The 26,826-nt window shown below is 35.3% G+C and overlaps 1 protein-coding gene across 14 annotated transcripts in view; it reads left to right on the top strand.

Annotated features, from left to right (window-relative positions):
- Syne1 (spectrin repeat containing nuclear envelope protein 1) overlaps positions 1–26,826 on the top strand; it is a 428,383-nt gene that overhangs the window by 113,024 nt on the left and 288,533 nt on the right. For 12 of the 14 annotated variants that reach the window (XM_058573624.1, XM_058573630.1, XM_058573631.1 and 9 more), the window contains 8 exons: positions 2,689–2,739; positions 5,679–5,786; positions 8,092–8,229; positions 9,461–9,625; positions 19,634–19,746; positions 20,303–20,471; positions 25,732–25,828; positions 26,373–26,575. In XM_058573624.1, the coding sequence (XP_058429607.1) occupies positions 2,689–2,739; positions 5,679–5,786; positions 8,092–8,229; positions 9,461–9,625; positions 19,634–19,746; positions 20,303–20,471; positions 25,732–25,828; positions 26,373–26,575 (1,044 nt within the window). The remainder of the gene's footprint in view (positions 1–2,688; positions 2,740–5,678; positions 5,787–8,091; positions 8,230–9,460; positions 9,626–19,633; positions 19,747–20,302; positions 20,472–25,731; positions 25,829–26,372; positions 26,576–26,826) is intronic. The other 2 variants (XM_058573636.1, XM_058573627.1) reach the window with 1 other exon arrangement.

Raw genomic sequence — 26,826 nt, 5'->3', positions numbered from 1 at the left:
GATAGAACCTATGCTAGGAAAACATTAACATGTCAATGTTAATTCTCAACATTTTTCTTTGTCTATGTAGATTCATGATATTTTAAGAAAAATAGAATAATAATATCCATTCAATTTTAAACTTATTTTTCCATGAACATTATGAAGAATTATGCAAGTCATCATGTGTATGATTGCCCATGAATGGGAATGTAATGCAAAAATCCTCAGAGATGAAACATGCAAACTCCTGACACAAGCTGTCAGTATTTAGCCAAGTTTATCTGCTGGAAATTGTTAACTTCTCAATATCATAGATAACACTTTTATGAACAGTCTTTTTTTTATTTTAAACAATTTATTCTAATTAGTTATACATGATATGAACAGTCTTAAAGCTCTGTTGTAAGATTTGTTCTTAGAAGTAGAATTCCTAGTCTAAACAAAATACAAATTTTAATTCTTTTTAAAATGTTTTTTGAATTTCCGTGTTGAAAGTTTGCCCCATATTGCTCTCTATGCAGGAAAGCAAACTACTTATTCTTCCAGTCTATAACAACTATGGTAATGGCCATTCTCCTAATAGTTCTGAAATCACACTCTATTCCTTTTAAATTATAAAGGGGTTGATTTATAGCTGAATTTATAATGACTCATAAAGCAAAATGACTGCAGGGAAAATAGCAAAAGGAATTTTCAAGATGTACCTCTCTGTATTGCCCTGATCTCAGCTAGACTTTGGAAGCAGTTTGAGATCATGATGAAAGACAATAATAAAAACAAAACTTAAAATATGTTTCCTAAAACCTCAGAAACAGATCTAACAAAGGAAAGGTCAGGGACGTATAAGGCCATATTGTCAAGTGGAAACAACTATTATACTAATAGAAATCAGTGGCTTCATGAAAGAATTAAAACACAGGTAACTGATGTTTCCTATGCCTCCTAGTTGAAGTTACTATGGTTTGGGATAGAAGCGTGCTGGTGCCTTAAATCTATAGTTTTAGAAAATGTTTCTTGTGTCTTGCCAGGATTTGGGCACAGGCACTGACTACCAGAGTAACTTATCCATAGCTAGTAAAGCAAACATTTCAGAGAAGTACACGAAAGGCTAAAGCAAAGACTGTGCGTGCCAGCATTTTGAAGTCATTTGGGGATTTCAGAGTTTTGTTTTCTTATAAAAACATATTAGACTCACCTCATCCAGCACAGAGTAAATCAGATTTCTATCTGATTTTTATATCTAAAGTTCTTGTATTACTCAGGTGGATTTACATCTGATTTGTTTTCTGAGTTTTTTTCTGTTTTAATTTCTCTGACATTTGTCATCTCAGATAAGTACATTTTATGATTGAAAACATCTGAGAAACACAAGTAGTTGCTTTAGTGATTGCCTGTGAATAGGAATGTAATGCAAAAATCCTCAGAGAGATGAAACATGCAAACTCCTGACACAAGCTGTCAGTACACTTCATTAGAGTCTTATTATTAGGAGTTTAAGTTCATTATCTAGAAAATAAGTTTTGATCCTTTTAAAAAAAATATCCCTTCCAACTTGTTCCTGAAGAGAGAATCCACATGGCTTCTGTTTGTGTTTGTGTGTGTGTATGTGTGTGTGTGTGTGTGTGTGTGTGTGGTTCTGGGGATTGAACCCAAGGACTTGAGCATGTAATGCAAGCACTCTACCAACTGAGCTATATCCCCATCTTCTCTACATGTCTTCTTTAGAGTTATTCAAAAAATCAGATTTTAAGCTTTGTCTTTTTGTGTGGTATTTGTAATGTTGGACATAAGCTTCTAAAACTGAATATTCTGAACAATTTTTTAAAATATTCTTAATGATGCAGAGCTTATGTATGTTAATGTTGTTAATGGTCCCTTAATTGTATTTAGTGAACTTTTAAGATTTTTATAGACCGTGTATATTAGAGTGGCTAATACCATCTCCTCAAAATACTCAATATCTGCCTACTCAGGACTTAGAGAATCCCTTAGTACACTTTGAGAATCTTGGCATCAAGATACCTACCAGCATTCCAGCTTTTTGTGTGCATTTGATTTCTGCATCATCTTTTATGAGTCTGTTTGCATCAGTTATTTTGTGGCTGCTATTTTAACTGTAATTTTCTACCTGGAAGTAGGCATTGTTGTGCCCTACTTCAAACAGTAAAACTTACGAAGAAGCTTTTGAGATATTGCTTCAGGAATTAGTACTTTGTCATAAGTAAATGAAACAGGGCTGCTGGCTTATTTTCTGGCCCAGTGAACTTTCATTTATTTTTTGCCATCCATTGTTCCATTGCAGCAGATACTACTGATGAATCTTAGAAGCAAACCACAGTCAACCATGAGAAAGACACAGAAACGTGTGTGCTGCTGGTGTATCTATAGGGAGAATAGGAGTCCGTGTACCTCTTACTTACCTAGTTCTCCTAAAGTGTTTTAATGTTATTTCAAAACACATTGTGAACTGTATGTGTTGCCCCACATAGCCATTTCAAGTTTTTTTAATGCCATTTGCCACCAAATAACTACATTGACTTATTGGAAATTATAGAAAAAAGTCCTGAAGTAATTATACCCTTAAAATTATCAGCTATTAATCTATAGAAAAGATGCTTCTTCAGTGATTTTATTCTTGTTTCCTGTATAATTTTTATTCCTAATTTATAGTACGTTTCTATGTATTATTTTTTTTCATATTGTTAGGAAATACTTCCAGTTTTCCCATCTTTTGCAATTTCTATCCAAAGTTTTAAGGTAAGATTCAAGTAACCTTGAATGAGTGACCTATTTTAAATATTCTACATTCTGTAGCTTGTTAGCCATTCCTTTGCATGTGTTGCTCTTATGTATACATTTCTTTTACTACCTTGGTCAATGTTAGTTCTCTTTCTTTCTAATAGAACAAATAACATGCATATGTTATTAAATATTAGCGACACTCTAAATCACTCCCATGGACTTTTCCACTAATCTTCAATTATGAGACCACATCGATTAACTTCTTTTTAACACTTAACAGCACTAATAAAAAGAATTATATTAGCTATGTTATTATAATATTAAGTAGGGAATAATAATCGAAAAAGGTGAGTATCACTTCATTTGTCAGCCTGAGATTCTCCACATCTCTTCTTGCTCAGTAGTGAATTACATAGTTTAATAAAGGACATAATAGGTGCTAAAAATATTTGTGGACTGAATCACTTTAAATTCTTGCTTACACCTAAATTATTGAGTATTTATTCTACACATTAACTTTTTCAGATTTTAAAAAATATTTTACTTGGGCCTGGGGTTAAACATCTAAGAGTACAGAAGACTTTATGCAAACATTGGAGTAGAAAATCAGAAGTACCAATTTCATGTCAAATATTAAATTAATTTTATTTTATGCTTCATGAAGCATCAGTTTGTGTTATTTTTGTGCTTATTTGAGAGGCAGTGGGGAGAGAAACAGAGGGTAGTACAGAGAATGGTAACAGTTTAGCTCTTGGAACTTAGGTGATCTTTTGTGGCCAAATAGACCTCAGGTCTTTTGAATGCATGTGAAACTTACCAGTTGAGGAGAAGGCAGTAGACTAATGATTTCTGGGACTCTAAATATTGTTTTGGACTTCATTTCCCTCTTAGAAAAGAGAATGTTGAATGTATAAATAGCGACATCTCTCTTACCTTTTGCAATTTGCTTGATAACTTTCCTACCACCAGAAAGTCATTTGCTGAATGGACTGTAATAAGTTATTTTAAGGACATAATCCTCCAATGACTGTGTGAAGTAATTTCAATTAGTAACAAACAGCTGTGCTTGGGGCCAGTTCCAAGTATATTTTAGATGCAGAGGCTAATAAAAGCCTGACAGTGAAGTTGCACACTCACATCCTCAGGTTCAGGTGTAGTAAGTGCTCCCATTGACCTTTGGTACCTGGGAGATAGACCAAGAGCATTTATTTGTTCCTCTGAGCTCATTATAATGCATTATCAGTACTTTCCTAGGCACACACAAAAAAAACATCCTATAATAAGACATGGACTCTGATTTTTTTCACCTCATCATTCAAAAGAGCCATCATGGGAAGAGCCAAACTTTGCAGTGTCTGGGTCTAGTCTCATTTCTTTCTCTTAGTAACTATGATATCAATTAATCATTATTATATAACCATATGTTGCATGGTACTGAGGACCAGACACTGTTAGGCACTGGAGATAAAATCATAGGTGATGGGTTTGTAATTTGGGGGATAAAGAGATCATTAAGGAGACAAACACAATGGCATGTATTTGGGTGCTGCACAGGATCCAGGATCATAGGGAAGTGTTCTCAGTATGTGGTTCCTAAAGCAGCATATCAAAGTTCACCTGAAAACTTGTTAGAGATGCAAATTCTCTTGGATCTTGCTCAGATCTACTGAGCCCGAAAACCTGTTTATGTGTCCAGTCCAGCCATCAGGGTTATCACACCTCACGATTATGTAGTGCCTCCTAAAGTTTGAGAACCATTAGTGTAGAATAGAGACCTCCTGTCCCCAAGAGGCAAGACTTTTTCTGAGTCAGGAAAAACACTCCAGAGGATGTCCAGGGAGAACTGGGAAGACATGTGTTCAGGCAGAAGACAGCTACCACTGTAAGACCAGAAAGTGAGACAGTTAAAGATCACGTCAACATTGTTTGCCAGTCTCTGTCCTTGGGTGTCTAACATAGATAACCTCCAGTTGTCTCCAAACTATAAGAAGGATTGTGGTAATTTTTCAGATGATGATGCAACATCAGGGAAAGTGAAAAATAAAGAAATATGTGCCAAGGTCACAGAGCTGATGCATTGCCAAATCAGATGCCAGTTTTGCCTGCCTGTATAGAGCCTGTAGACAGTTATTTTAAGGACAATCCTCCAATGACATTTGACCTCTCCATGAGGAAAATCATGTTACCTGTGTCATAGGACTGAGAGCAGCAAGTGAGATCCTATAGTTAAAAGCCATTTGCAAGTGCCAAAAATCACACTAAATGTTCATTATCGCTTTGGCATTCTTATAGGTTATGAAATTAGATGATAAAATTAAATGATGAAAAATTAGAATGTTTTTCCTAAATCAGTGCTATAATGCCTCCTATTATTATTTGTGTAACCAAACGTATAAATTAAGCTGGATGTATTTTTTCAGCAGATAACTTGGTAACTCTCTTATGGGAACTATGCGGCATGGATCTAGGAATATGATATTAAACAAGATAAATATGTTTTATATCTACGTGGAGCTTATGTTATATTGAATATAGGCAATTTATCCAACATTATTCTAATTGCCACTCCTTGAATTTGGTCAAAGTTAATCCTACCCAGAATAGTCCACTGGGTAACCAATAGCTTGGTTTGGGAGGTAATCCATGGGCCTATGTTTTCACTCCAACTATTGTTCTTTCTGATTAATTTTGGATGGAGGACCTTCTCTTTGGATCACATTTTCTTTGTTAGCTTAGTGTTACTTGAGGGGAAAAAATAGAGTTGGATAATTTTGGTATTACCAAGATAATTAAAATATTTTTCCAGAATTAATTTTGCTTCTTACACTTCAAAAGGAGTGGGAGCAAGGAGACAGAAAAATTTTCAAAGACAATTGGGATGTATTACATATTAAGTCTTATTGGTAATTGAATAAATACACAGTAATAAAATTGCAATGTTTTCTGGTTTTCAGAGAGAAGACAGACTAATTTTGAAGGAAATGAAAGTTTGGATAGAACAATTTGAAAGAGATTTGACAAGGGCACAGATGACAGAATCTAATTTGCAGGATAAGTATCAGGTATGATATAGAAAAGAGATTTCAATTTTTAAAAAAATCTTTCATGGATATGTCATTTGATCTAATAATAATGTCTCAAGTTATATTGAGAAAATACAATTAGGAAATAATGTGCATATAAAATAAATTTGTACATAATATAATAATTACATTTCTATCTGTTTAGGTAGCTTTAAGTTGAGTTGTGTCCACACTCCATATGAAGCTCTGAGGTGTCATCGCTTGCTAGACACAGAGTCTTAGAGGTGGCCCAGAAAAGTACCTCAGAGTCATTGTTTTTGTAAAACTCATGGTTTTACAGATGTCACATAACATGAAAGTCCACCGAAAAGAAATGAATAAATAAGTGACTTGAGTCAAATGAAAATTACACTAAGATAGGCTGAATTTAATAAGGGATTGCAAGATGAATATTTGGAATGGGTTCATTAAGGCAATCAATTTCAACACTAGTTCAACACTATTGCACTCCAGTTGAGGTCAGAGTTGTTGTTTCACCCAGTCTCATTACACTGTCATTAACTGGACTTCTGCTTCCAATTTTCACTTCCAAGACACAAAGTCTGTAGCAGGTTTTTCCCATTAAAAAGTTGTGATTTATTCTATGCAGCATTGTCATTTTCCTTCTATTTAAAATACCACTTCATTTTAGTGGAAAAACTAATTTGATGTATTTTGGATTATATTCTACAGTATGTTCTACTCTATATTTTAGTCATTTTGGCTGCATCAAAGGGTACAATGATATGAGAGGCTCAACATGTCATACAAAAGATTAAGCTATGATGTTAGTATGTCATTTCAAGTAAATATGCACAAATTTAAATGGATTATAGTATTATTATTCTATTTATTGAACTTGGCAAAATGATAAATATGTGCTTATTATCCATGTACTATTTGGCTTTGAAACTCAATGTAATCTTTTAAAACGATAAAATTTGGGGGCATGAGCTCCCCTAAGAAGTGTTTGAGTTAATATGTTGAGAAAAACAGACTGAATACACTTACTGAATCCATTAGTGAGTTTAATTTGAGCATAAAATATTAAAAAATTCAAGTTACAAAGTACCTGTTGTACAGATATGATTCTGTGAGAGGAAAACAGTTGCTAAGAAAAATATAAAATACAAAAAAGCAGCACTTCTTTTGAGCCACAAATGATTGCTACGTGTTTAAAAATGGATAGTGACCATCTGAAATCTGTATACCAGGGAAATTTTCTTACATATCTGTATTATATAATCAGCACTTTCTTTCTATTTCAAGATCAATAAATACTATATTTTCCATACATATGCTTTCATAGATTTTGTTCATTTGTTTTGGCATTTTGTGGTGCTTGGGATCAAACCCACCGAACTATACTCCCCAAAATGCTTTGTTATTATTTAAATTACATTAAGTTACAGAGAATGGAAGATGAAACTTGTAGTGAAATTTTTATTCACCATCTCCCCCCAGTGTTCTGCGTGTGAATTTGCACGTTTGTTTATAATTTTGAAGTTTTTTAAAGATGTGTCATCTACTAGACTCTCTAGGGCCTTTCTTCTGCTCTGTAACATAATTGCACATTTTAATGGCATATTCAATTCATAATTTGGATTTAGAGTCACACTTTGGGGTATGATGGTTTAATGTAAAATGTAGAAATTTGAAGACTTTTTATGTTAATATATGGGTAAGCTTACATATTATAAGTTCACTTTAATCATTCTGTGATATATCTGATAATACCATAATATGAAAGGATTATTATGTAAATGAGATCCCCTAAAATAGATCTACTAATCCAGGCTTGTTTGAACTCAAATTTATATATCTTTAATTCACTGATATTTTCATATATACAATTTTTTCTTGTAAATTGTTTTGCACCTTGGAATAAAACACTGATCTTCTTGATTATTAGCAATGATTTATATTCCTGTTTACTATTCTTTCTTGACAAATATAGAATGGTATAAAAATTACTTAATTAGCACTGAGAAATCTAGCCTGTTGTCTGACTTCTACTATGTGGCTTTGCCAAGTCACTTGTGGGCTTCATACTGGTAACTAGTGTCTATGATGTAGGGTTATGGAGAGACCCAGTGAGCACAATATGTAGAAAGTATTGGGCATAGGTTCAAGCTCTGAGTACAGAATCAATGATCACTGCTATTACTTTATCAGTGTCTATTATCAATAACAGACATGGAGTGCTCTCCAGACATAAAGGATGACTATTTAGGAGGTGTGGTTTCCTTTGCTTTTGCTTTCTTTGACTCATTGCCCTATTTTTTTTTTATTTTTCATCTTTTAGTCATTTAAACACTTCAGAGTCCAATATGAAATAAAAAGGAAACAGATTGAACATTTAATTCAACCATTACACAGAGACGGTAAATTGTCACTTGACCAAGCATTGGTAAAACAATCCTGGGACAGAGTGTCCTCCAGGGTAAGTTTCTCCATGATTAATCTCATCAGGGCTTTTGTAATCTAGTGTAGAATATGTTAATCATCTTTCTCTACCCAGCACTGTTTCACCAGCCCTGCTGCCTCTGTCTGAGGCTGGGAAGGCTGAATTACAAAGCATTTTTGCTTTGTCAGGTTTTCTGTGCACTAGGGGGAGCCCTTGGGTCAGCAGCTATTTTCCTGCCTGGCTTATCCTACCTGTGCTAGCTTTTCAGTATTGGTAGACTGAGATCCTGGAAGAGCTTCTAGATTACTTCTCACCATACAAAACTTAGTTCTACGTTGTTTAGAAAACGTGACTTGTTTTGTAGAAGATTTCCAGGGATAGATAGTAGACTACTTCTCATTCTATAATCACCTTTCATCAATAGTCAAGGACCTTACATGCTGACATACAACCTTACATGCTTGAATGAGAGCATTTCTTCTTATCTGGTCCCTTGTGAATCTGAAGGAAAACTATTCAGTATCTTCATAGCAACATTCTGCATGCTTAAAGGCCAAGATTTCAAACCCCTGGACTTCTTCTACCATCTGTAGGAATATTTGACTTAAATTTGCCACATGCTATTAATTTGGATAATCTCCCTTTTCACCATTAACTCCATCAAAGAATAGTGCAGTTCCCAAGTACCACAACCATCCTACCTGTACAGATACAGTACACTAAGAAATGGTGCTTGAGAATCAAGTAAAATGGAAGAAATGAAGAGAAGGTTAAAAAATCACAGACTTCTAGAAAGAATCCTCACATCTGTGTCTAAAGCTATCTAGATAACCTTCATTTTTCTAGGAGGTTTAAATGAGACTCTCATTCTGATAACCAGGGATTTCACATGCTGGTGTATAATTACTGCTGTTTTTTGAGCATGTTGGCAAACCTAGTACCTTCTCTTTCTGCAAAAGCCATAAGAGAATCAGTGGGTGCTTTATGCTATTCCCACAAGAAGAAACTTGCTTACATTCATAATAATATTCTTCCATGTTTAAGATGTATCTTAAGTTTCCTCAAAAATTGTTTGTGTCTATAGTTTTCTCCCCATACCCAAAATATCACACTCAGAAATAGATGTTTGTTTAGTTGATATATATTAAATAAACCTGCAATTATTAACTTAAAACTTTCTGTAGACTTTAAAATCATTTGGGGAAATTTTTAAGAATTTTCTTCTGTGTAGGAGATATTTTACTTTTCTCATTTTTTGGAATTTCAGCTCTTTGATTGGCATATACAGCTTGATAAATCTCTTCCTGCGCCTCTGGGAACTATAGGTGCCTGGCTGTACAGGGCAGAGGTGGCCCTGAGAGAGGAAATAACCATTCAGCAAGTCCATGAGGAAACAGCAAACACAATACAACGGAAACTGGAGCAACATAAGGTAAAAATTCTGGTTGGAAAACTTTACAGTCTGACAGAAGCTGCAGTGGAGCCCTCTGAGACATCCATCAGAGACATCCTTCTTAGAAGTTTTCTAATTTACACTTTCCTTTCTTGTACTAAGTCATGAAAATTCCAGTAGGTTTATTTCCTGAGATATTTCCCACTAGCTCTGGGCCATATTTTCAGCCATCTTTGTTATTTTTGCTGCTATATGTTATGTTCTAAAAGATAAGCTTACAGGTAGTATGAATTTACAGGTGATTGGCTCTTGACTCCATCCTCCAAGGAGACCAGGCAAGATTTCTTGGGTCCTGGTACTGCAAGGTGGGGTGAGGGAGCCTTGGGAAGTGGTGTTGCTGGAATTTAATGGCACCTTAGTCAATTGGGACATTTTCAGTGTAGTGCATGTTCAGTTGTATATAAGTTCCAATGTACTTCTTTGCATTTTGTGATAGTAAAGACCCAGCTAAAATGCTGTTGTTCATTAATGTAGTCATGCAATTTGTAATTGAGTTTCTGTTCCCCATTCTGTGTCATGGTGGTGAGGTTTTACTGAATGTCCTGAAAACTAACTGATCAGCAGAAATTTCTATTCCTGACCACCTATGGGCAATTTTTAGATCATGTATATTTTCTCCCAAATTATTGATATTTATGTGTGTATGAACATACAGTTTTTATTTAGTTACCCCAAGGAAATAGACTATTATCTATTCTAGACTAGATCAAAAGGCAAATTCATGACAAATATCATTTCATGCCTCTCTGGGACCTTATTTCTGGAGCTAGAGATGTAGAAACACAGAAATCCCATGCCATTTACACTTCTGGTCCTTTCAGATCAGCACACCCAAACCCAGATTAGCCCGTCCAGCATGACTGACAGCCAGACCCTAAGTCAGCTGTAGACCACATTTGGGTCCTGCCTTCATTTATTCTTGGCCTTTTGGTGCCTGCAGAAACTCCTATTTCTTTTAATTAAAAATAATTTTTAATTGACATAATAATTACATATACAATTATAAGTACAATGTGCTGTTGCAATACCTGTATCCATTGTAGAATGATCAAATCAGGGTAGTTAGCATATTCATCACCTCAAATATTTATCATGTCTTTGTGATGAGAAAATTTAAAATGCTCTCTTAACCATTCTGAAATGCATAGTACATGGCTGTTAACTGAGGTCACCATGTCATGCTAGAGAACACCAGAACCCTCCCCCCATCTAGAACTTTGTTCTCATTGTCCAGGGTCTCCCTTTCTCCATCCATGTCCTCCACCCCAGGCCTCTGCTAACCACCATTCTACCCTGTACTTCTGTGGGTTCAGCTTTTTTAGATTCTACCTGTCATTGAGATCAATTATACAAAATCATATGATATTTGTCTCCCATTCCCCCTCCTCCCCCTCAATCCCCTTCATCTGGTTCACTCATCTGTCTTCTGTTTTGATGGAATTCCCTCCCTACCTTTTTCCTTTTTCTTCCCCTATTTTAAAAGGCATACTTGTTTCCTTGCCATTATCAAGTTCATTATATATTTCAGGTGTTAGCCCCTTATGCAAAGTATGATTTGAAAATATTGTCTTCCAGTCTGTGGGTTGTCTTCACTCTCTTGATTGTTTCCTTTGCTCTGCAGGAAATGTGGAGATAGATATGATCTCATTTGTCTGGTTTTGCTTCTGCTGCCTGTGCTTTGGGGTTCATATCTAAGAACTCATTGCCCAGGTCAATGTCATAGAGCTTTCCATAGGGAAGTTTTCTTCTAATGGTTATACCATTTCCTTTCTTATGTTTAAATATTTAATCCATTTTGAGTTGAAATAAGGGTCCATTTTCATTCTTCTGTATGGATATCAGCTTCCCCAACACCATTTGAGTTCAGGCTTTAGATGAAATGGAGTCACAAGTTTTCCTAGTTTGGGCCACATTCAGACTTCTCAGAAGCATAGAAACATTAGGCCATTTTGAGACTCCTAATATATTAAAAATAGAAAAAAAAATGCCAGATAATACCACTTAATAAATTAGCAATTAAGCATATGTAACATGTAATAATTTCTCTTCCTAGGTTGTGAGGGGAAAGGGAAAAAAATTTAAAAAAAAAACAAGGGAGAGAATTAAATTACAGCAGATGGGACAGAGAGAGAAGATGGGAGGGGAGGGGAGGGGAGATAGTAGAGGATAGGAAAGGTAGCAGAATACAACAGTTACTAATATGGCATTATGTAAAAATGTGATGTGTAACTGATGTGATTCTGCAATCTGTATAAGGGATTAAAATGGGAGTTCATAACCCATTTGAATCTAAAGTATGAAATATGATATGTCAAGAGCTTTGTAATGTTTTGAACAACCAATAAAAAAAAGAAAAAAATTTTCTCTTCCTATGAAACATGTAATAATTGAAACTATTTTAATTTCTGTGAATATTTGATACAGAAGAATTCATTTTTAAAATGTACTATGTATACTAATTTTGAGTTGAATGTTAATTCAGCAAAATGAATACCACGGGTTAGCTCTGTGCCAGATTTCAGCACAGGGAAAATGGGTGCCCGTGACAGATAAGGCCCTGGTACTTGTGGTGCCTTTAAACTGAAGGTTTGAGAAACACTGGTGTGCTTGTTGTTTACATAGTAGATTTATACCACAGGGAAAATGTTCAACAATGCAACTGCCCTATTTGCTAGATAATTGTAGGGTTTTATAGGAATATCAATTCAAGGTTCACTGTAGATGACATCAGCCCCTGACAAGAAAGCTTTAAGTTGGATGATGCGTGTACTAATCTGTATACTTAAGTGACTGTAGAATTTGAAGCCCTTTCTGGATCCCGGAGAGAGAGAAAGAGGTAGAGACCGAGACACAGAAAGAGGGACAGAGAGAGAAGAAAGAGAGACACTGTGCCAACTGCCTGCATTACAAGTAGAGGAAGTCTCTCTACTGGAGTGTAGTAAACAAGCCACATTAACCAGAAAAGAAGTGGAGCTGGGAGACCCACAGGACAGTAGTCAGAGAAGATGGTTATCTGAGACTAACAAAAGAACAGAAAAAAGAGAAAACTAGGCATGCAACAGAGACAATAGGAAGCAAGCAAAGGCAAGTAGGAACAAAGGCCGGGTTCAAGGTGAATCTCTGAATCATTATTTTATTGAGACAGAAACTTTTACTAGGCCTGGGCACAGTTACTTAAAATAGCACAATCCTGATACAATGAAATTATCAATTACAAGATCAATTCTAATCTGTTCAAAAAAATGTTTATTTGTTAAATGCCTCAGATAAGCTAAATTTTAAAAAGTGAGACATTTAAATCATTGCTGAGATGATTAAAATTCTAGGTTCCCTCAATAACATTAAATCAGGGTATCAGTTTGAAGCATCTACCCTATACCTGATCAGAGATTCAATAATTTGAGAAAAGAGCATTATAGAACTTAATTCAGAAAAAGTAATTCCAAGTCTTGTCAAGAAAACTTAAACATGGTGTAATAATTTAGAATGTTTGGTTTTCTGCCCTCCTCACACATTTTTTAGAAATATAACACCATTTCATCACTTTTAATACATAAGCAGTGTTTGTAAATTGGATTCAGATCATTTCTAACATGCATGTTTCAAAGAGTTCACTTTGTGAATGGTTCTGCCAATTCTTTTTCTTTTTAATATTTTTTAAAAAGTTAACTTACATTTATATCAGAATATATTTATATTGCAAAGCAAATTATACCCATACTATCTTTTCTATCTTCCAGACACCCCAGGGCTCAGTTATCTAGTAAAATAACAATGAATATAGTTAACTACGAGGAAGGATTTAACCATGTTTTTGGTCCTAAATATTTAATTTTTGCTGAATCCATAATGACATATTTGAGATAGGTAGTATTGTTGTCTTGTGCAAAAGGCAGAGAGAGGTTAAGTGACTTTCCCAAGGCATCACAGCTGATAATCTCAGTTGTCTTGAGCATTAAGATTAAAACGTGCCTGCAGAGCTATTGACTATAGCACATGTACAATGAGGTTTGTTGGGAGTCTTATTGCTTTAACAAAGTAAGGCTTTCAAGTCTTAAGGAATCATGAGACTGGCTCATAGACTCCATCTTTCCCAGGGTGATCTACCCTACCTAGGTCATTCTTTCTCCTTTCTAGATGGTGCTTAGTGTTTAGTGATCTCAGGAGGCCACAGGTGGTTCTCCCAATATCCTGGCCTCTGAGTACCTTGACCATCTCCTCCTCATGACCGTGTCCTTTGTCCCACCTTCACTGCCCACTCCGTGGTCACAGCTGGCAGTGGTCATCATCAGAAGCTGAAACCTCCACCCCACTTTGCTGAGCATCTCTTCTGCCACATGTGACTTCACCCTCGATGACCTATAAGCCACTGATGCTCTGGCTTTTTCCGCCATCACACCCACTTCATTTCACCCCTGCCCTCTGGGCCCTTCCCTCAGTGTTCAAAAGAGTCACCCCTTGTGCATTTCTCAGTCCCTTATGGGCATATCTCACTTTGTCCTACTATCCAGGTTAAAAAAAAAAAAATAGTGCTGGCGCAAACCCACCTCTGCCTGGTTCCTCCCACACACATGGAGCTGACTGTGGCTGGAGAAAAACACCCCCCACCCCCGCACAGTGACTAACCCACCTGGGCCCTAAGGCTGGTTGGCTCTCTCAGGGCATTTCCCAACTCACTCCTCCATTTCTGGGACAACTATTTTATGCTTCCTTTCCCCAAGCCTTCCACACCTCCTCCCCATCCTCATTCTTAGCTGTTGACATTGCTTCCTATTTCTCTGAGAAAATAGAAGCAACCAGAAAAGAATTTCCGCAGCTCCCACGACCACATCAGCCCACCTACTTGCATCTGTGCCTGAATACTGGGTCTCCACTCCTGTTACTATGGATGAACCATCTGTGCGCCGGGCTCAGGCCAATCCCTCTACGAGTGCCTCCAGCCCATCCTCCCTCTCCCTCCAGGGGAGAATTCCTGTCCTTCTTCACTGTACTTTCTTCCCCCTCAATCTCTGTTGGATTCTTCCTATCCACATATAAATGCATGTCGTTTCTCTCATCTCAAAAAGTCACTTTCTTAATTCTACCTTTCCAACTGCCATTCAATTTTACCTCTTCTTACTGAAAAGCTTTTAGAAAGAATTGCCCATTTTAGTTTCAAAATCTTCTTCTCCCATTCTCTGTAGAACCTATTCCCAAACAGGCTTTTCTTCCCCATGTTACCCAGGACAAGTTGACCAGGATGTTTCTTGGTCCTCATAATAGTCAGTTCTCAGTCCTTATCTTTTCTCACCTGTCAGAAGCACTTTACATGGTTGTTTCTGCATTCATGAAATTCTTTCTTCATTCAGGTTTCTATCTATACCCCTGGCTACACCTTTCTAATCTTAACCGAATTTTCAATAAAATTTAAATGAGCACCTGTTACATGAAAATAGTGCTCTAAGCATTTGTGAAATACCCATAAGCAATACAGACAAAAGACTCTTGCCTTATATAACTTGACTTCCGGTGGGAGAATGCAAACAAAAATAATAAGCATAATAAATAAAATTAGGTTAGAAGGTTAAAAGCATAGAGAATTGGGTATTGTTGCAATTTTAAATATGGTAGTCAGAGAAACCTCACTGGAAATGTGGCACCAAACAGGCAAACACATTGCAGGGCTTGGCCTTTACCATCCCTCTGGAATAATCTTGTCTTACCAATATTCCTGTTTCCTTCTGCCTCATCTGCTTTGACCATCACTAAAAGGTCCTCTTTTAGTCAGACTTTTCTGAGATTACAGCTACCCTTTTTTGAGATTACAGCTACCCCCAACCCTCTTTCCTGCTTGATATTTGTCCCATCATCTCAACTGTTATCTGTCTTAATCACCTGCTTATTGACTGATGGATTTCGGGCACGCTAGTGTTCACTCCATAGGGACAAGGTTATTGGATTTGTTGTTGTTATTGTTGCTGTATCCCCATATTTGGACTTACAAAATTAATTGAGTCAATATTGCTAATTCAGACTTTCTATGAATTTATTTCTTTGACTATTGTCAAAAGTATTAGCATAAAGTTGGTCAAAATGTACTTTTCCAAGCTGGGCATGGTGAAAAACGCCTATAATCCCAGCTACTCAGGAGACTGAAGCAGGAGGATGGCAAGTTCTGAGCCAGCTTGGATAGTGTAGTGATTCCCTGTCTCAAAAAAAAAAAAAAAATAAATAAATAAAATAAAATGATCAACTAATTCATTATTTTAACTTATTATACATTTAAAATTCTTTTTGTGATCTTTCCTGTGCCTGCAGTTAATGCCCTGTTTTTTTTTTTTTTTTTTCCCAATCCCGTTTCTTTATATCTTCTCTCTTCCTTTATCCCTACTTAGGCACTTGGTTTTCTCTGTCATGTCTTAACCATCCTTTCTCATCCATTTTCTTACCATAAAAATGGCAGTGTTTTTACAAGATGCTGTGTGAGAACAGAATAGAATAGATGGAGGACAGAAGCCAGGACACAGTTTCAATAATGCAAGTTGAGTGTTTTGAACCAAACTGGAAGCTGTAGAGCTGGTGAGAAGTGCTGAGATTCAGAATATATTTTGAGCATCAAATATGGACTGTGAAGGAAGAGGAATCATAAATAAACCTATGATTTTTAGACTGAGTAACTGAAAAAATGGAGTTTCCATCAATTGAGATGGGGAAACACTGATGCAGGTTTAGGAGGCAAGATTACATGTTCAGTGTGGGGCAAGATGAGGTCTCTTCTCCTGCAACTTGACCTGTGGATTAGGCAGTCGGGGATACCAGATAAGACCTCTGGAAAGAGGCACAGACTGGAAATAAAAATGCAGTCCTTGACACATAGAGGTTTATTTAAAGATATGGGACTGGAAATGAAATACAGAAGTATAGACAGGAAGAGGAAAAGAATCAAAGACTGAGCCACCATACTAAGAGATCAAACGGTGGAGATGACCCAGCACCGGAGTTCCCACAGTGGGTGGGTCTGTCCTCTCCCTGTAGTTCTATTAGCTTTTGCTTTATCTGTTTTGAGACTTACTAGGTAATTTAAGTTCAGGATTAATATGTATCTTCTAGTAAGTTGCAAGCTACATCATTAAGCAATTAACTCCTTTTAATGATTTCTGGTTCAAAATCTATTTTGGCTGATGTCAATACTTTTATACCAGTTTTCTTTCAGTTACTTTTTATCTGACATGTAATTTTCCATCCTATTAATTTCAACCTACCCGTGATCTTCATGGTTATGTGTCTCTCTTTGTAAAAGGCAAATGAATCTATTTTGTTTCTTTCTACAAACTGTCAATTTCTACCTTTTTATTTTTTTTTTTTTTGGAGGGGGAGTATACCAGGGATTGAACTCTGGGGCATTCAACCACTGAGCCACATTCCAAGCCCTGTTTGTATTTTATTTAGAGACAGGGTCTTACTGAGTTGCTTAGCACCTCACTTTTGCTGAAGCTGGCTTTGAACTTGCAAACCTCCTACCTTACCTCCTGAGCTGCTGGGATTACAGGCATGCACCATAGCACCCGTATCAATTTCTACCTTTTAACTCATAAGTTTATACCACATTCATATTTATTCCTGAGTATTGATACATTGAACTTGAATTTGTTTTTATCATCTCACTCTGCTTTCTATTTACCCTGGTTGTTTTCTTCCTCTTTTCCTCTTCTACCCTCCTCTAACTCCTCCTTTTTCTACATTCATGCTATTTAAAAGTTTATGGTGGAGGTCTTGTTTGTTGACTAACTGGTTTTCTTATTTATTCTATGGTTTTCTATCTAGTGGCTGCAAAGTTATTTGTTTTAATTGCATACTACATTTTCCTTAAAATTTGGCCATATATATTTGACAAAACTGAAAGTTAATCTCTTAACATCCTCTTAAATAGTATAAGAATGAAGAACACTTTAGCCAGATCATTTTCCCTCTGACTTACATACTGTGTTGTCCAGTATTAAATGACTGGCATTTCTCTAGTGCTATTAATTTTCTATTTCTGCTGGCTCTCACCCATGGTGGCTTTTTTCCTGTGGTTGGTGATCTTTGCTTCTCTCCTTATTGTATTTCCTGGCAGCCAGACCAGCACATTCACATTGGTCAAGAGCTCTGGTTACATGGAGGAAATCCAGTTTCAACGTCTCACCCTGTTTATTTTCCAAGACCCAATATCATGAAGCAGTGTCTAGCTACTTTCCCAAGACAATCTCATTTTTCACTTTTATTTTGCCCACAGCTGTGTGATCATTTGGTGTCATGATTTACTAAGAATGGGAGACTTTTTTTTTTTTTTTTTTGCTTGCTTGCTTGCTTTCTATGAATTGAGTAAGATGAATTAAAATCACAAGGTTCATTCAACATCTAGAGTTGTTTTAGAGTGAAAGAGCCTTTCAAAGGAAGTTGTAACATTATGCCAGCCATAGATGTTCATTTATCCTATGTGTGAAGATGTTTTTGTTTGTTTTGATATCTTGTAAAGACTTTTTTCAATGTACACGTTATTAAAAATTGTCAGGTATAGCAAATCAGAGCTAGCTGCGGTGACAGTTCCAAGTTTGCCTTGCAGTCGCTTGAAGAAATTAGCCAAGATCATAAACCACAGAAATGTGTCAGTGTGTGATAAAGGAGTAGTGACTAACTACTTAACCTCAGGGCTGCTCTGAGAGTAGGCCTCTGGCCCCTGTCCTCTTGGGGTCAGGTCTTGGCTGCTCATGGGATCCTCTGTCTGGCACCAAGACTCATGAGTCTATCTACAATTATCTATAGGCTTAAGTCAAATGTGATCATAGCAAAGTTTATCAAAGGTTGGCCCTGAGGTTTTTGATAATGTCAAGATGTCAGTTAAGTGGACAAATACACACAGGCCTTAACATTTTAATTTATAATATAAAGACATTGCTTGTTTCTTCCCTCAACTGTTTTTTGGTTTGGGATATATTTGTGTCTTTTTTCTCCATTGGATCCACAAAATCTTACTTTGAGAGAAATAATATTAATTTTAGTTTGTCATTTTGGTGGGCTATGTGTCTTAATTTTCAATGGGTGACACACTATAGAGTATTTATTCTGCTGATGGGAAACTAACTAAAACTATAGAAAATATGCCATAAATCTCTTTTCACCTCACTCTCTCCTTGTGAATGCGGGACAGATTGGCTAGGGGTTCTGGTAAAACAAATATTCTCTTTATAAATAAGTTGTGGATGGTAAAAAAAAAATGCCACAAACAAACCAACCTAAATAAATGATATAAGATATCCCCTGCACTTGAAAAACTTCTAACCAAAAGGATGTTTTCAAAATATATTGTAATCTTATCAGTTTACATGAGATGGCAAGCAAATATTACTTAAAATAGCCTGCACACATTCAAAGTAAAATAACAGTAGAAAGCCTATTACTTCTAGGGGCCTGGGGCTATGGCTCAGTGGTAGAGCGCTCGCCTAGCATGTGCAAGGCACTGGGTTCGATCCTCAGCATCACATAAAAATAAATAAAATAAAGGTATTGTGTCCAACTACAACTAAAAAATATTTTAAAAAGGAAAGCCTATTACTTCTTACCATTAAAGAGTTAAATATGTTGTGCTCACTTTTATGCTTTGTAAAAACCAATGAATCCAAAATTTCAGGAAGGAGAAAAATACTGAAATTGTTGTTTATAGCAATAATTACATTTCCCTTTGGATCATGTACCTTTAAAATGTCTGAATGCATTGCTGTATAAGTGTCATGTGTGTTTAAAAGATGCCATAATTATTAGACACAGCTCTAGCACGGTGTCTTATGCACAAGCCCCGGGCTCCTGCTCAAGGTAAAAGCCTGGGGTAGGCACCAGGCTGCTTATGAACGTGGCAGCAAGATCAAATTGTTGAATACATTGAGTCATATGTGCAGGCTGAAAATTATGCTTCCCAGCCTCCTGTGAACATGTTTCCTCATTTTTTATTTTTTTAAAACTGTATCTTAGGATCTGCTTCAAAACACAGATGCCCACAAAAGAGCATTCCATGAAATCTATCGGACCAGGTCTGTCAACGGGATCCCAGTGCCACCTGATCAATTAGAGGACATGGCCGAGAGGTAAGAGAATTATCTGGTTTTAAATGAAGTCTTCTTTTAAAATCCTAGGTAGACGATTTTTTTTTTACATTTCTTTTCTTTTTAATCAATCATTTGTTTTGTTTTTTAAAAGCATAGATGCTTGCATTTGGTAAATGAAAAGTAGGCTCCTATAATATATGCTAAGAATTCCAACATTCTAATATATTATTAACTGAAAAGACTCAGCCTGGATGTACCCACAGCCTGAAAATCACAGGCATGGTTTCTTCAGAGCCTGTATTTTTTACTCAGTACTGTAAGGAACATTATGTAATATTGCAAAAACAGCTTATAAAAGAAACAGATGAGAGATGTGTTGGCAGGGGAGAGAACTAACTCAAAGACTTCAATCAATAATATTTTGCCTTTAAACCCAGAGTTAGAAAAGGAACCCATCCCCAGACAGTAGTGATCAGCTAGAGTTTGGAGGACCTTGTAGCTGCCCGATATTTAAGGCTGCCATGTAACAGGTTAAGTAAGCATCGTTCTGTTACTATTAGTTACATTCCGTGAAATCTCCCTGTTTTATTTCTAGGTTTCACTTTGTTTCCTCCACATCAGAGCTGCACTTAATGAAAATGGAATTTCTAGAATTAAAGTACCGTCTGCTCTCACTGCTGGTTCTTGCAGAGTCAAAGCTAAAGTCTTGGATCATCAAGTACGGGAGACGAGAGTCGGTGGAGCTGCTTCTACAAAACTACATTGTAAGTCCCTGCTGCTTTACCAGAGAAACCAGGGGACTCATAGAGTTAGCATTTAACACTTGCTAGTTTAATTGACATTATTGTTGTAATCTTGAATTTAAAACATAAAGTGTCAGTGTGTTAAATGGATTAGATCTAAGGTTATGGGCTTTTCAAAATCATCTGAAATATAAACTTATATTCTTTGGAATTTGTTCTTTAAAACCCCATACTGTAGGCAGGTTTGCTGCTTTAACCATATTAAACCATGTGACTGGGCTTTACTTCTTAAAAATATATTTGAATTGCATACCCAATCCTTAGATTGGAACCCAGTTGCTCCTTTGAAACTGAATTGCAGTACATAAAGGTTATCTTCATGTCTTCTAAAATCCAGTTGGCAGTAGTTTGGGAACAATTTTCAGTTGTACACTTGGGAACTATTTATTTTTAGGTGGGGGCCCATGTGTCTCCTTCATGGTCATTCCCTGAGCTTCTTGCTCCTGTGTGCACACAGGCAGTGTAAAATTTTGTGTATGAATCTCTACCAACTTAATTTTTGAAGATTATCTCATATTTGGGGCTCTTAGTAGGGGTAATCCTATATCTACTTGAAATTATAGCCTTTTGTAATGTAAGAATCATATTGTTCTATAACCAACAGTTCCATTTGCATGAAGTTAGTGCATTATATTTAAATATTTCCTCTTAGTCCATTAAACATGCCCCCCAGTTTATTTGCAGCCCCAGTTTGCTAATATAATTCATATTAATAGGGTATCTCAGTCCTGTGCTCTTCCATTTATGTTTAAACACAAAATTACAAATGATAAATTGATCAACGTTTAAAACATAAGCCCACTGTAACCTAATCTGTCACAGTGAATTAATAATCCTTGTGCTTGAATACTTTTGGAAATTGTATCTTTACAGAAGCATCTTAAAACCATAATTTATTTTGCAACATAATAATTTTACTTTCTAAGTGATGTGTGAACAACATGTATTGAAACAAAAAGATTTAACTGGTTTACAGTAAAATTTTTTCTCCAGACTAAAATTGTCTAGGAAACATTTGTCCCCCCCCCCCCAAAAAAAAAGGGAAACCTGTTATAGGTTTCTTTATTCATTTGTAGTTATTTCAGAAATTAATGAAAATTTTATTTTTTTAATTTAAGAAATTGTTAATGTCTTAAATATTAAATATAGATATGCATTTATATTTTCAGTTTTAGTCATACCAAATGATGCACTCTGAGCCCAGTAGTTAATTATACAGGATTCATTCTTTGTTCTAGTTATTTTAGAACAGCCAATCATATTTAAATATCTAATGGGAATATTTCACCAGGTTAATGTTCCAATACAATGATATTAATAATTATCTTTGAACTTCTCAAAAGATATATAAATAGAGAATTGTTATTAATGATCAAAAGTCAGTACTTCTTGCCTACTCCATAAAGTTAAAGAGTTCACTAAGCTTCTAATGGCACACTGCTTTGTAATTTTCACAATTATTTATGAAGTTGATAATTACCCTATATCCACAGCATGTTTTAATGAATATTCCCTAATATTTTCATTCCCTTGTGAAAAATACCTACTTATTGCTCTTGTTTCTTTTCATTAAGGGTTTTAAGATCTTTTTTTTTTTTTTGCTTAACAGTTTTAATAACTGGATATTGAGTGTTTCATTTTTTTGTCCCCTTGATGGTCTTTTGGGCTGGGTGTTTCCACATAGATTTGTACTCAGCAAACAGGGTAGAAGGACTGGGGCCTTCAAAGGCCAAGACACAGGCTTCAGGAAGCAGAGTTGGTAAGATGTGGAGTTGAAATTTAAATCCAGATCTTTCCCCTTTGCAAGCGTACTGAATATTACTATCTAAATAATCCATGAGAAAAAAACTAATGAAAAGACTAAATCATTGACACATGTTGCCATGTTAGTGAACTGAAGAGTGTTGTTCACTTAGACATTGGTTCTGTTTCGTATTGGTCCAGATTTCATAGTGTTCCACACTTGCAAACTATAGCCTTAGCAGGGCTGTTATGTGTGTGCTAGGCAGCTAGGTGTGGGCTCAGAGCTCAGGGGTTATTGACACTGTGCCATCAGTCACAGAGAGATGTGTTTGAATCCTGGTCTATTTAATACCTGTGACTTTGTGAAAGCCAACTTTTAGAAGTTTTAGAAGGTTAGTAAGTTTGTAATAAAAATAACAATGATAATGATAATAGAACAACAGGAGTTAGAAAGGAATAAAGACTGAAGCATACTATTTTACATGTCACACCCCATAGACCTTTCAACCTTTCTGGAGTTTTAGGAGAAAATCATTCAGTTTAGAACAGACCATTTCAAAAATCATGAGGAGTTTTCAATAAAATCATGAAGGCAGTTGCTTAAATGCTATCCTTTTTTGGCTCCTTAAACTAAGATATCGTAATGAGCCTCATGCTGCTACGTGTCTGTCATAATAATATTTAGGCTGTGAAGAGTCCCAAATTATCTTTTCCTTAGTCTGAATTCTCGTTCTTAATCATTTGAAAAACAGAAAGATTATACTTTTTAAGAGCATTAGAGATGGGCTTCCATAGCTCTGGTATGTAGCTGCTGAGTGCTTAGAAATTCTTGGAAAATGCTTCACAGATGCTCATGGTGGATAAGCTTGGCCATATGCTATTGATAAGTGATTAAATACTGTGAGGTAATCTGAAGGTACTTAATTTGGTCCTTGTTGTCAGAATTGTTGGCAATGACCATGTTCATTAAACATGCTTCAACTCTAACATGGAAAAATAAGATACATTGTGACGTTTCATGTAACAGAAAGAAAAAGCTCTTGGAATTGTGGTCTGTGTGGGTACAATATCAGTAATGTGAATATTTGTTTTATTATTTGTAACTAATTTATTAATATAAATTTTGAATCCTGATGAAACCACTTTTCAAAATTTATTTTAAAAATCTTAAATTATCTGGCTTAGCTTCCATTGAATTAAATCAATGAGCTTTTTATTTATTATATCTTCACTCATCTTGTAAGACTATGTTGGATCAAACTTTGCTAATATTTTCAATTTAATGTCATAAGACATAGCTCATTTTTCTTCAAATACCTTTAACTTTAAAAGTTCCTTGACTAACATAGCTTACTTGTTAAATTTTACATCCAAATTCCAGCCTAATTTTGAAAGAAGTAAACTAATCCTTTTCTTAGTATTTAAAATATTCATCTTCATATTTACTTATACATTTCTTATAATAGATACGTCCATACAGCTTTCAGTAAAAAGGCAATATACTAGTTCTCTTTCTAAAGTGGTTGTAATAGACAAGATAATTCATATACTCCATATTTAGAAGGAACCAAATTACATAAATCAAAAAATTAAAATAACAAGTTTATCTTCTTTTAAAAGTTAATTACCTAGTTTTCTTAGTAAGAGAGCTCAAAAATACTTTAATAAATTTCTACATTTCTAGCATTCTTTAAACACTCCCCTTGGACCAAAAATGAATCCGGAAATAAGGTTTTTCTTTTATTGGTTTTTAGTTAATTTGTAAACTGTTCTAGACTATTTAGGTATTTAAGTCTTCCTACCACTACAGGCACTATTTTTCCTTTTTTGACACTTAGAACAATTGTTTTCCCATTAGCTTTTTGAAATTTGCAGTGACTCTTTTTAAAATTTGCAGAGACTATTTTCTTAAACTTTGTCAAATATAGTTATTTCTTAAATTTCTTCAACAGTGTCTTGAACATTAGATGTGGTTTTCCAGTTTTGATCAAATCATGACTTGTTTATTTTTGATAAAATCATGGCTTAAATTCCAGTGAATTACTCTTTTCTCAACTGGGAATTAGAAATAGATAATAAGGCTAAATAAGGAATTAACCAGATACTATTGTCTTATGCAATTCTCAAAGAAAAGTTGTATAGCCTATTAAAGTTATTAAATAAAATATTGATCATGGAACTTCTCATTCCATGTAATTCACAGCTTTTTCTATTCACTTTATTCCTGAAGAATAGTTTATTTACAAGTAAAGGCTTGGTAACTATAAAATGATCTATAGTGTAAAATGTTTTAAAATTATATATGTATTTTATATTTTTAAACTATATTTGTATTATATATATTTAAATTTTATCTTGAAAATGGAAAACATTGGTAAAAATCTAGGGATGTCTATGTAATTGATGTACACTGAGTTTTGTATCTACATACCAGTCTTTTGCATCTCTATAGGGAGCATACATCAGCAAACTACACAGGACTTCAGCTAGTTTGTGAAGGCTAATTTTTGAATTTTATGATAGTGACACCTATCAAGAATTTTAATGAATTAAAATCATGGGAATTCATTATACTCTTAGAAGAAATTCAAGATACTTTGGTGATATGTTAACTATATTATCATTAATTTTCTAGTTTATAGGAGTAAGAACCATCTTTGAGACAGGAGTTATTTTATAACATTAACAATAGTAGGGGTATATACGTGACTGCAACCTGTACACTCAGAAAAATGAAATTATATCCCATCTGATTCAAATGTATTATATGTCAAGAGCATTGTACTGTCATGTGTAACTAATTAAAACAAATTTAAAAACCACAAAAAACAGTAGTAATATTAACCTGAGAATTTGTTTTTGCATGTTCTTGGTTTTATTTTATCTATTTGCCAACACTGGCTATTGCATATGTAAATTACATACAGATATAGATACCACATGTCTTGTAAATTTTATACTAGGTAATTGAAATATGAGGCCATCAATAACACAGATGATATATTTGATCATTTAAAATTTTCCAGTTTTTATTTTAAGTATACCCTGTCATGTATTTATAATCTTAAGTTCCTCGATCAGTCATTCACCAGAACTAATGTTCAAAGAACAACAGACTCACACAGCTTAAACACAGTGGGACACTGAAATGTTCCTCCAAATTTAGTTCTTTCTAAATGTTAGGCCCAGGTTCTCTGGAGAAACTTCTGTCTTATCAAAGAACAAATCCTTGGGTGGTAAAAAATAGCTTATTTTCTCAATCTAGTGCTGAGTTAGAAAGAGTATAGAATCATTTTATATGCTCAGAATAACCTTATGTTATTTGGAACAGTAGAATTAATTTCATATTTTCAAGAAGAGTGAGGTTGGCAAATTTGGATAAAATATGCACATATCTATAATGAAGAAAACTGACTCTGCCGTTTCTACACTAGCCCCATGTTTCCTTTCTCCTAACCAACCATTCCTTCTTTTCTAGTCTTTCATAGAAAATAGCAAGTTCTTTGAACAATATGAAGTGACATACCAGATCCTGAAACAGACAGCTGAGATGTACGTCAAAGCAGACGGTTCAGGTAAAACACACTGCAGAATTTGCTGCAGTGATGACTACATTAGCTTTAACAATCCACAGGTTTCAATGTGATCAGTTCAGTTTTCTTCTCTGCAAAATCTTTGTGTGACCATGCCATTGGCCTTGGAGAGGACATTATTAGATTCACTTCTCTTGACTTTGTGCAGTGTTTAACCCATGCAATTATACTCATGTGTTGTGTGTGTGGTGTGTATGTAGTCATCTTCTAAGAACGCAAAATAAGCATCATTTTTTTCTAAGTCACAATTTTCATCCTATTTTAAATTCTAAGGATTAAAAGCAAAAAAAAATGGAATAATTGGAATATCACAATCAGGGAAATGAGAGGTTATGTTAGTGTGAAGATACAGTTTGTAAAATGTATTTGTTTTCAATTTGTAAATATGTCATAATTGTTGGAAATGAACTCTAGCATTGGTGATTAATACTATTGCATGCACACCAATATATAAGACCACAGGGGAAAAAAGGCATGGAGGATTTTAAATACAAAATAAAAATTGTAACTGGTTTTATCTTTGCAGTGGAAGAAGCTGAGAATGTGATGAAATTCATGAATGAAACCACAGCTCAGTGGAGGAATCTCTCAGTTGAAGTACGGAGTGTGAGGAGCATGCTGGAGGAAGTGATCTCTAACTGGGATCGCTATGGCAACACAGTGGCTAGTCTTCAAGCCTGGCTAGAGGATGCTGAAAAAATGCTAAGTCAATCAGAAACTGCCAAAAAGGTAAGACTGTCTCATACAAAAGGAAAAGACAGGAATTTAGAAGTAAAAGGCTTCTTTCTATGTATGGTACTGGGAATTGAACCCAGGAGCGCTCTACCTCTAAGCTAGATTCCCCAGCCCTTTTTATTTGAAGATAAGGATTTCACTAAGTTGCCTAGGATGACCTTGAACTTGTGATCCTCCTATATTAGCTCAGGAGTTGCTGGGATTTCACATGTGCTCTGCTATGCCAGGCTATGAGAGACAGTTTT

This window comes from Marmota monax, unplaced genomic scaffold, assembly GCF_021218885.2.
Source record: "Marmota monax isolate L192 unplaced genomic scaffold, Marmota_monax_Labrador192_F-V1.1 WCK01_AAM20220418_F8-fsc00114, whole genome shotgun sequence".
Taxonomy (NCBI): domain Eukaryota; kingdom Metazoa; phylum Chordata; class Mammalia; order Rodentia; family Sciuridae; genus Marmota; species Marmota monax.
The sequence above is the reverse complement of the archived record's forward strand: the minus strand, read 5'-3'. Positions and strand labels throughout refer to the sequence as shown.